This window comes from Populus euphratica, unplaced genomic scaffold, assembly GCF_000495115.2.
Source record: "Populus euphratica unplaced genomic scaffold, PopEup_1.0 scaffold36.1, whole genome shotgun sequence".
In the NCBI taxonomy this organism is placed as follows: Eukaryota; Viridiplantae; Streptophyta; class Magnoliopsida; order Malpighiales; family Salicaceae; genus Populus; species Populus euphratica.
The window spans coordinates 601,831-612,803 of record NW_011499908.1 but is presented as its reverse complement, the minus strand read 5'-3'; the positions used below and the strand labels follow the sequence as shown (position 1 = coordinate 612,803).

At 35.5% G+C, this 10,973-nt stretch overlaps 3 protein-coding genes across 4 annotated transcripts; all 3 read right to left on the bottom strand.

The window, feature by feature from the left end:
• Nucleotides 1-499: 499 nt before the first annotated feature.
• Nucleotides 500-3,203, bottom strand: LOC105133615 (B3 domain-containing transcription factor VRN1-like). 2 transcript variants are annotated; one of them, XM_011037687.1, is made up of 5 exons: nt 3,051-3,203; nt 1,507-2,098; nt 1,254-1,423; nt 904-1,177; nt 500-811 (listed from the first exon to the last, which is right to left on the bottom strand). In XM_011037687.1, exons 1-4 carry the CDS (start codon nt 3,174-3,176, stop codon nt 911-913), a joined length of 1,155 nt encoding a protein of 384 aa, XP_011035989.1. In that variant the 5' UTR covers nt 3,177-3,203; the 3' UTR covers nt 500-811; nt 904-910. The 2 variants fall into 2 exon arrangements, with proteins under 2 accessions (XP_011035989.1, XP_011035988.1); XM_011037686.1 differs by having other exon boundaries at nt 500-1,177.
• A 953-nt stretch (nt 3,204-4,156) lies between these two features.
• On the bottom strand, nt 4,157-5,310 carry LOC105133614 (uncharacterized). Its single transcript, XM_011037685.1, has 3 exons — nt 4,792-5,310; nt 4,564-4,647; nt 4,157-4,216 (listed from the first exon to the last, which is right to left on the bottom strand). The coding sequence occupies exons 1-3, from the start codon at nt 5,308-5,310 to the stop codon at nt 4,157-4,159; spliced, it is 663 nt and encodes a 220-aa protein (XP_011035987.1).
• Nucleotides 5,311-8,756: 3,446 nt separating this feature from the next.
• LOC105133613 (nematode resistance protein-like HSPRO2) lies at nt 8,757-10,429 on the bottom strand. The gene has a single exon (XM_011037684.1). The coding sequence runs from the start codon at nt 10,214-10,216 to the stop codon at nt 8,777-8,779; it is 1,440 nt and encodes a 479-aa protein (XP_011035986.1). The 5' UTR covers nt 10,217-10,429; the 3' UTR covers nt 8,757-8,776.
• Between the last annotated feature and the right edge of the window lie 544 nt (nt 10,430-10,973).

Genomic DNA, 10,973 nt, shown 5'->3' with positions numbered 1-10,973 from the left:
CTACAGCACACGTAGGAGTTTCGATACTGTTACACGTCTCTTGCTTTACCGAGTCAAGTGCCCTCGGCGGAGGGGATTTTAACAGCTTTTGCCTCTGGATCTTTTCCTTGACAGGCCCAAGCACCAAAAAACTGCTTCACGGGCATTTATATACAAGTGGCGAATTTTGGATGGGTTACAATTATTAATGGCCCAGTGATTAAGTGGTTATGAGCTTTGAAACTATTCTTGTAAGCATAATAGTATCAGGCCTGTCCTGAGTTTTAAAAGGCGAAGTGGCCCATCAAACATGGACTCCCAGATCTAGGACTGTCGTTTACCCCAAGGTCAGGTTTCCCGGAAATATGAACTGGCAGCAGAAATACCTTCGCAAAATGATTATAGATTGATGCCCGTCAATGTGTTTTGTGCTGGAATCAGATTGTCCTAGTCTAGTTTTTGTTTGTTTTTTAGTGTCTAATGGATCCATAATTAGCAGGGAGATAATTTCCTCTTTACAAAGGAACAAACTGCAGAATATTATACATCAGCAGAGCGAGTTCGTTTAGCAAGCGAACTTTACACAAGGTTATGATCTACATTTATACATTACAAAACACAAAAAGAAATTCAAAGAACAGAATTTGTTGATTCTGTGCTCGTCAGGTTTCGCTTCCATTTCCTGCTGTTGTGTGCCTTCAACTGCATAGATATGAAAGTATAGAAACCAGAAAACTAGTTGCTTATAGCTATAGTTCCGACTAGTTGAAATACTAAACAAAATGCCATTCAGTAAGCTGCCCTCTGACAAACTAACTAATCAAACCTTGATCTGTGCTCATTTGAAATAAACTGTATCAGTAAACAATATACCAAACAGGAATTAGGTGCCAATATCAAAGGATTACTTACAGGTGCTCTTACCCTCAATTTAATCCAAAGGCACGCTGTCTTCAAGTTCATGAAAAATAGCGACTTTCAGCACGAATTTCTCCTTGTTGATTAGCTCAAAGACACATACATCTCCTTCCTTCAGATTATTTTCCTGGGAAAATTCATTCCATCCTTTTGAGATACTCAAATAGCGACATTGGTTTCTATTGATTTGTATAGGCCACTCTCTTCCGTCAGAAACTTGAAGTTTAATACACCGAGGAGCATCGCTCATATGTCTTTGAGCAAATTCAAGTGGCACGTACTGCACCAAACAAGAAAAAATGAGAATTGAATATAAAATTTGAGAATTTCACGAGCTTATTCTATGCATGGCATACCAAAAAATGGTTATAGAAATTATATCGCCGCAATATAACCATGAAAGATGGACTTTTAGGCTTGAACATTCTGGCAGCATGAATTGCCCTCTTGCTTTTTTCCGATGCCTTCGCAAACCCACGAGGAGCAAATTCTATAGCTTCGCATTCTGGCAACAACTCGTTTTCACCTGCGATTAATGGAAAAAAGACATCATAGAGCATAATATCACACAAGGAATGTCGCAACAAATAAACAAAACAAAGAGCTCACCAAGTTTAGATTTTGATTTGCTTTTCTTGGCTTTGGTTTCTCCATGGGGGCCAGACATTCTATGTTTCTTCAATGACGTCCCTCTTCTTGATTCACTAGTATTATCTATATCGGTCATCTCAAGATACTCTTTCTTTACAGCTGTCTCTGATGATGGACCGTGCCCTTTGCTTGAACCCCCCTCTCTAGCATTTAGATTGAAAACTCTACTTTTCAGAGCACGACAATAATGGGTATCCAAGCTTTCAACAGAGCCTTCATCTTTCATTTCATCTTCATCATAGAATGAGCATTTTTCAGCATCATTCATCCCCTCACCTCCAGTTGGTCTCATACGTCGATACTGAATTTCACAAGCAGTCATATCAAATATAAGAACACTGAAATTGGAGTCGCCTCTATATCGAAAGACTACAAGGTAACCAGAACCAATAGAATGATGCTCCACAAACTCTTGCCAACCCTCATCAAACCAAATGTTGTTATGCTCTTTTGTTATTCCTACTTGCCATTCATTGCCATTGGGGACAGCAACTTTAGCAATATCAGAGAGCCCTTCCCCAAATTTCTCCACAAACTTCCTTGGAATTCTCTGCATGAATTTTTTCTTGAATTAGACTGGTGTCCCAGTGCAAATTATATTACAAGTAGAACAAAAGGTGCATCAAAGAGCATTTTTCAGCATCATTCATCCCCTCAATAGATGGCACGATAATAAATCTCGTTTCGAAAGCATTATAGTATATATAGTTTTCATTATAAAACGAACTCACATCGGCACATTTCAGCTACAATAGATGGCAGGGTATCATAAGAATTGTAAGTGGTTAAATACAAAACGATATATGCCATATGTAAATTATATCGATTACATTGAAATGCATCATTGAAATCCAAAGCCCTGAAGTCAAATCCTGTTTTTCCAACTACAGTCGATGCTTTATGATCAAAATCCTTATCAGGCACTTTACTTTTCCACTCCAATAATAACAGCGCCTTCTGAACAACTTTAAGCAGACATGATGAGATAGAGTCTTGTATTGGCCTGGGCTTGGAGGTTTTATAATAATGAAAAGTCTGTGCTTAGGCTATGGCCAATAGGCTCATGACCTGACATTATCAGCTAGGTCTCCTTTTGCGGGAAATCCATTTGTGATTATATATAAAGAGCTGGCATTTTGCTGCATTCAGCTGAAAGATAATTATATAACTTTCTGGAGGATGGCCCAATACAACAAAGATTCCTCACTATAGCTTCAAAATTCAAATTGAACTTTCATTATGCACCTGAACGCGTACGATTACGACTAAATCCCTGTTTTCTTTCCGTTTTTAAAAACAATACCCTTTCTTTTTTGTCCTTTTTGGACATGCAAAGCACAAACAATGGAATTGACTAGCTGCAGAATCAGAATGAACCAGGATTAAGGGTCACTTACTGATAATTTTTAATCTTCAGTCTTTTTACAACAATGAACTTGAATCCACAATACATTACCACATGCAAGCAAAGAAAGCGGAAAAAACGTGTAGTAATTAATTACCAGCTTCTTGTCTTTCAGTGTGCTAGGGAAGACTATTTTGAAGAAATGGCATAGCGGGCTCTCTATCTGAGAGTGTGACCGCAGGTCGCGGCTCCGGCTGGGCCCACCTTCCTTCCGAGAAGACATAGAAGGAGACAAAGGCAACTAGCTATGAGGAAATGCCGGTGCTGCCAGAGATCCCTTGACTTATACTGACACTGCTTCAATACGTGTTGTAACCTGAAAATTTGACAGTACAAGAGGCCCATTATCTCGGTTGATGTGTGCGCTAGTTGCCCTTAGATCATGCAAAATTACAATTATAAACCCAATTGGTTCCATTACGAACAAGCATGGACTAAACATGATTAAGATCCATTTATGAAATTTGAAAATGGCACGGGGGGTTGGGTACCAGTAATACTTAGATTCGATAATAAACCCTCACTAGCTACATCGACATTTTTTTACAAGTAAAGCTGTCAATGAAAAAAATTATTCATATTAGATTTTAGATTGAATGATTTTAATGCATATTAAAAATATTATATTTTATATTATAATTTATTTTTAAATATTAGCTCGATATTCTCTAACGGGAAATTATAGACGAAGCTCAAACAATTGCTTTGAGTTTGATACCATACTTTCAAAAATAAATGCCTTTGGGTCCATAAAATTAATGGAAATTATAGATAAAATAAATTTAAGCATTATTAATAATCAGTTGTTTGAATCAACTCGAATATAATATTTAACCAATCAAATCACGTGTTTTGCTGGCTTCCTTCTCTAGTTGTTAAAATAGTTCGGAATCCTATTTTGATGTATTATATGTACATGGGTAGCTAAATTAATCAAATATTAGATTTACATTTTAAGCATAATATATACAAGCCGTCTCAAAAACTGTATTAATTAAAAAAATAATCTCAAACAATCATTTAATCAAATTATAAGCACTTATCTGATAATAAAAATTTCGATTGCAATCAGAAAGGACATTAATACGAAAAACACCTTGAAGCCAATACAGAGTCGTTTCAACAAAAACTATAAATGTGCCTCGTCACAATTAAAAATCCAAAAAACAGATGCTGAACAAAACAGCCAAATCATCCATTTTCTCACATAATGCAACATCTAGAAATCACCGCCCCAGCGAAGGATGCTGCGAGATGCCAAATCTAGAAAAACAAAAAATTGGTGAATAATATTTTATGAACGTGCCTTGTGGATACTATTATACGCATAGACATTATAAACACGATGCCAGAAATAGAGGTAAATGAAATTGAAAAAACAACATTAATAATTTATAGTTAAATACGATAAGAAAATTGTCTGAATATAATTTTTTATTTCTAAATTTATCATTTAAATATTGAAGTGCAGAATTGAGTGTGCGTCAGTGTCACTTCGATTGAGCATGAAGCAAATTAAAGAAAATTAGTTTGATTAGATTATAGTGTATTTCATGCCCCCAGTGATCATGAAATTAGGCAAGTAGTACTACTAAAAGGCAGAAACTTACATTTCCTTGATGTGGATTGTAGAGGACAACCTCGTGTCTTACAGGTTCGGGGAGCCGTTTCGTGATAACCTCTGGGGTTGGAGCCTGCAACAAAAAAAGATTATTAATAAATTGAGAAATTTTGAAAAACATTTAAACTCCACTCATAATTTGAAATTAAAAAATGCAACAGCAACTGGGTTTACATTCTTCTTTCTTTCTTCTACTCTTTTCTTCTCAGCTTCCAGCTTCTTCTTCTTCCACTCTCTTCTTCTCAGCTTCCAGCTGAAGCTTCCTCTTTGCAGTGTTCTTCTCTTTCAAAGCATCCAACCTCTTGGTTTCGAGGAAAACATAATTATCCAAGAATTTCTTGTGACTGTGCACGTATCGTCCCTGTTCGCAACATGCACAGCAGAGATTGAGGGTCGTATCCTCATGATCAAAGCATTCCATGCAAGAGAGGAAAATTCCCTTCATAAATTCACCGCAACCATCGCAGAATTTTCTTCCACTCTCAATAATGTAGCAAAGTGTCATTGCTTCCATTAAATCTAGTCTGCCAGTTCCGTTTTTGTTTAGCTCTTTGGAGAAGCTGGGACTTGCTATCTCTCTGCGGCCCTCATTCTTAAGGAATGCCAAGAACTCGTGAAGACTTATCTGGCCATCATCATCCATATCCATTCTCTTGAAAACTCGGTGCCCAAGACCTTTATTATCAATATTGGCTGTTTCGTAATAGGCCTTTGCAATTTTGTACAACTCATCCATTTCTAATACGAAACAAGATTGGGAAAAAAGTTTAGTTTATCTGTAGCAACGAAGGAAGACTTCTATTATCCCTATATATCATCATATAATCGGCGGCTGCTTCGTCTTCCACCACAGTTTAGTACAATTAACTCACTTTATTGTTTTCTTTTTTCAATAAAGTATATCATGACTCTTCGTTTTCATCTAATTTTCATTGAATGGATTATTTATTATTCCAATGTCCCAGGTCCCTCCCTCCCTCTCTCTCTCTCTCTCTCTCTCTCTCTCTCTCTCTCTCTCTCTCTCTCTCTCTCTCTCTCTCTCTCTCGATGCAACTCGACAATGTGTGTTCGTTAAGGGACGGAATAGAGATAGGACCACATTTCCACTATATACAAGAAGAAGAAGCTTGTTGGGTTCTCCTCCTTCCTCTATATATCATCATATAATTGGCGTCTGCTTCGTCTTCCGCGACAGTTTAGTACAATTAACTCACTTTATTGTTTTCTTTTTTCGATAAAGAATATCATAACTCTTCGTTTTCCTCTAATTTTCATTGAATGGATTATTTATTATTCCATTATAATAGAGCGGCCGAGAGCATTGTAGCCGAGATACATTCATTCTCCTCCGATGTACTGGAAGCATAAACTGCCCAACTCGATGCTGGAGTGACAACTTACACGTGCATTTTTATTTCGGCCATCCATGTCTGCAAGTCGTGGGCCAAGTTGGCTCAGACAAAGCACACCAGTACTTTAGTGAGAATAAGTATTACAGTTGCTCCAGTAAATCATCATATGCGGTAGTTAAATGATAAGAATTTAAAGGTCTGCAAGTCGTGGGCCAAGTTGGCTCAGGCAAAGCACACCAGTACTTTAGTGGGAAAGAATAAGCATTACAGTGGTCAAATGATAAAAATTTGAAATTAAGAAATTTGTTTTTTTTTTTATTTTAAATTCGAATCCTTGATTGCTCATATAATGATCATTAGAGATTTACATGGTTGCTCATATGATAGTCACTGGAGGCTTGTATAGTCGTTAACTTTAAAGCCCGTGAGATTAATTATGGTACACACAAGCTAGCCCGAACATCCACATTAAGCATTTCAATTCCAACTTCCATGTGATTATTAACTTTAAAATCTATAGAATTAATTATGATACACGCAAGCCAACCCAGACATTCACATTAATCTGAAGAGTATTACAGTTCCAACTTCCATGTCACATGTGTACGTGTCTTCAATGAGCATGGGTTTTCTGCCTTGCTTCTTTTTTTTTAATTCCAAATTCAACGTCCAGAAAACATACTCTTGTAATTTTGACTAGTATTTTTTTTTTCCAACATTGACTCGGTACAATAAAATATTTAGCACTCGGTGAATGACATGGAAAGATTGACCAGACAGGCTCCTTGATTAATTTGACTAATTAGTTATGATTCTTAACATGAAAATGGCAAGATCTCCTAGGATTATTTTCTCAAATGTGTATTAATTCGTTGGACGACTGTTGACACGAGTGAGGTGTTCAATTCTTGTGTTGGCCGCTGCCTCATCAACTTGAAAATGTAAGAGTGAAACGATCCAGATGAAAATGATACGTCACAGATTTTTTTTTCTCAAGTTGGATTTGAACCAAGTTGTTTGATGAAAATGATACGTCACAGATGACATTTTTTATCCAGAAGTTTGACGTGCTGATTTAAATTACAAATATTGTTGGTTGGATAAGCTGCGGGATAAAAAAGTTTTAGATATAATTTTTTTTTTATGTTTGTAAATTTTTTTATAGTAAAAAATTTAAATTTTATAAAAAATAATTTGATATAACCTTATCAACTTCACCTGTTAAAAATAACTCAGATAATTATTAAATATATAATTCGATTTTAAATAAATATTTTAAAAAATATTAAAACGATAATATATTATATTGATTAAAGTCAACCTGTTAATTTCTTTACATACTAATAAGATTATGATAACTTAATAAAAAATAAATTATAAAATTTAATTTTTAATAAATTTAATGTTTAATAATGAAATAAAAATAATTAAAAAATAATCCAAGTTAATTTCTAATTAACCTACTAAAACCTAGAACTTAACATATGGGATTGAATAACTCAAGTTAAAGCAAATTATAATATTTAATTTTTAATAAATTAATATGAAAAGAATTAATTAAAATTAAAAGTCAATTAAAAATACATAAAAATAGCTCCAATCAACCCATATTAATTTGTAAAATTTTATGAATTTAAGTATTTGATAAATCTAATATTAAAAGATAAAATTAAAATTAATATATATATAAACTACTCAAGTGAATACTATTTTATGAATATGAATAAAATAAATTTAATGTTAAAAAATATAAATATAAATATAAATTTTAAAAAATTATTCGAAGTATGAAGATGAATAGTATTGTTTTTTGTTAATCTGCTTTTTTACGTTATCTTGGATTAGAAATTCATGATGAATGTATAACATCGAGTAACATGTCTGTCAAATAGTTTACAGAAAAAAATTCTTTACTTGTAAAAATCAACAGAACATGTCGCTTGTTTTTCTTTTTTCAAAACATGGATAATTACTTTTGCCGAAAACCAGACCTCTTCAAGACCTCATGTCTGTTTTTGAATTGTTAAAAGACAGCGGTAGTAGTTACTTTCTTTCAATTGAGTTTGTTTTTAATTTAGTTAGATTTGAATATATATTTGGTAAAAATTATTATTAAAATTTATATATATTTAGTAAAAATTATTATTAAAATTCATGAATGTAAAAAATATACATAAAATATTTGATAATTATATAATTATGATTTTATAAAAAAAATATTTTTAACTTAAAAATGTATTAAAATAATTTTTTTATTTTTAAAAAATTATATTTGAAATATTAAATTTTATAAAATTTAATTACAAAAACATGGAGATAAAAAGATGTAAAAACTGCAACTTAGAAACTCCATTTTAAACTTATTTTTTTAATAAACATTATAATAAAAAAATGCAATTTAATATGTTACAGACACCTTACTACTTTTTGCCTCGCAAATACAAAGGCTGCCAGTAAACAAAAGCAGCCAAGTTCTTGCAATTTCTTTCTTTCGTGTTCGAACTCCGATACAAATTAAATAACTGGTTTTTTCTAATTTATCAAATACTCGTGACAGGTTAACACGAAACTTGCTGCAACCGATTATCATCTGGAAGACTAGAAAGGTTCACAATTTCTTCAGAAGATAATGATTTTAGACCCTAGAAATATACTTCAATCGACGCTACAAATTTTCAAAGAATAATATTATCAAAATTTCTATAATATCAAATATATTGATGGTACAAAAAAATAGGAAAAAAAAAAGAAAGAAAGAAGAAAAAACAATGCAATGAATAACTGTATAATAAAAAAAAACTATTAAATCGGACTCAGTGGAGTCACCCACCGATTCCATCCCCAATACCTTCACTGCTTCCTCCGACTCCGTCTCTCCATCCCACTATGTTGTCGATGACCCCACGACTCTCCTAAAAAGGTCTTGGCAGCATCCAAACTCGGAAAATAAGTGGGTTCAAGGAACAGCTGAGTCAACGAGTCACAACTCTCGGAACTCACCAAAACCCCATTCCCTTTGGCCTCCAAACTCCCCATAACAACAACCAACACCTGTTTATACGCATAAAAGAACCGCTTCAAAGCACCCTCAATTGCCTGTAAAGCCTGAAGCAAATAAACCTTCTCAAACTCCCTTTTCTCACTGTACAACCTCATGGCTGCTTCTTGTATCCTGGGCCCACCTTTAGGGTCCACTTCAACGCCTAAAATCTCCGGTACCTTATGCTTCAATTCCTTGCACGATTTGGTTATCTCCACCAATTCTCTCGATCTGAAACAAAACGGAGCCGTTTCGTCTAGCGATCGCATTTGTAACTGATTTTTTAGCCTCAGGAAATCATCTGGATCCATCAGTAGATGCAAGTCTTCAATTTCTGCTAGAAGTTTCCAGATTCTCTCGACTAGATAACAATCGTTTGCTGCTCTTGAAAATTCCTTGCTTTCGATTCTTTCAGTTACGCGCTGGATTATTTGTTTTGCCACGTGGATCCATGACTCTAAGATTTGATGCGTGTTATACACTGACTGGTTCTCCTGGTTGTTTATGTGATCGTAAGGACTCTTTTTGAGGGCGTGGATTTCGTTCGGCCTGCAAACAGCGTCGTATTCAAGGTTTGGCTTGCCGGTTAGGTTTGGCTCGCCGAGACCTAGTGTGTACGGGCACCGTCTCATCTCGCACTCGATAGAGTACAAGATTTTCTGAGCTACATCTTCTGATGTCTGCCACGTTGCAAGCCTGGGCAGCAGACTTGCCTCGCTGGTTTTACTGACCACTGTAGTTTCACCTGGAACCTTCCAGACCTCCGCATAGCTTCCATCTCTAACCAGAACACTGTTCGCTGAGCTCAAGTCAACGATCGGAGCCGTACCACGCGTTGTGCTACCTTCTGCCTCGTCTTCGATGATGATCGCAATTAACTCAATCTGAGAGGTGGTGAGTGACTCGATCCTACGCGTCAATTCTCTCCGATTCGCGTATGGTCTTGCGTCTGAAAAAACCGTTGAAATGAACCGGAAAGTGATTTCTAGAGCTTGCAGGGCTGGCTTTAGAATAGACTCTGTTTTCCAATTAGGGAATTCTTTGCTGTTCCATATCTGATGCAGCTCTGGGAGGCGGAAGCAGTGCTCGTAAGCTGAACAAGAGGAGTCGGAAGCAGGAGTCGGAGTGATATTCGAGACGCCACGAAACGGAATGGCTGGGATTGAGATTTGGAGTTTGTTGGAGAGTTTTGGGGATTTGTTTGGGAGATCAGAGGATACCATCTTTGCTTTCCAATCTAAATCAACCATTTTTTTTCTTTTGCTTTGGAAGAAATGGAAGTGGAAATTAAACGGAATTCGTTGTGTTTTTTTAGCCTTTCGAGTTTTGTTTTTGTGGTGAGAAAATTGGCCGGGGTTGTGTGTGTATATATATAGAGAGAGGGGAGTTCGCCAGTTGGAGCTTGGAGGGATTAAGCCGTCTTGAAAGTAAAGGGGAGGCTGGGAATTTGAGTTTTTAAGTCGTGGAGATAGAATTTTAATTGTTTAATTGGATTTCTTTTATTTAAAAAAAAAAGGAGTTGGGAAAATTCGAAAGACAAAGAGAAAGAGAAAGGACATAAAGCTTATCCATAAGGACCTAACGTGGAAGGTGTATCGGGTGGGCAAGGCATTCAATAAGGAAACTGCGTTTTCTTGGATTATTCTAGCAAAAAGAGGTTGGCAGTGGAACGGTTCCAATGTCTGACCTTGGTCTTTGGCTGGCTATTTTGTTCAATTAAATCCGCCTTTGATTCTGATCTTCTAATGCGAGTCTTGTTTTCCCCTAGTCAGTACCTCCAATCACGTGCTGCCCAGGTGATTTTTTGATTTGACTCCCACTGCTTTAAATTTTGAAGTTCTATATGAATAAAAATGCTCATTTAGAGGGAACAATTATACGGCACTCGTAAATACACTCTTCTCGTATTTACATGTTATTGAATTCAGACCAGTGTGTAATTAAAGAAAAGTGTGGTATAAGTTTTGTAAATATTTCGAGTGCGGGGTATTAGTTTGTTCAAGGACG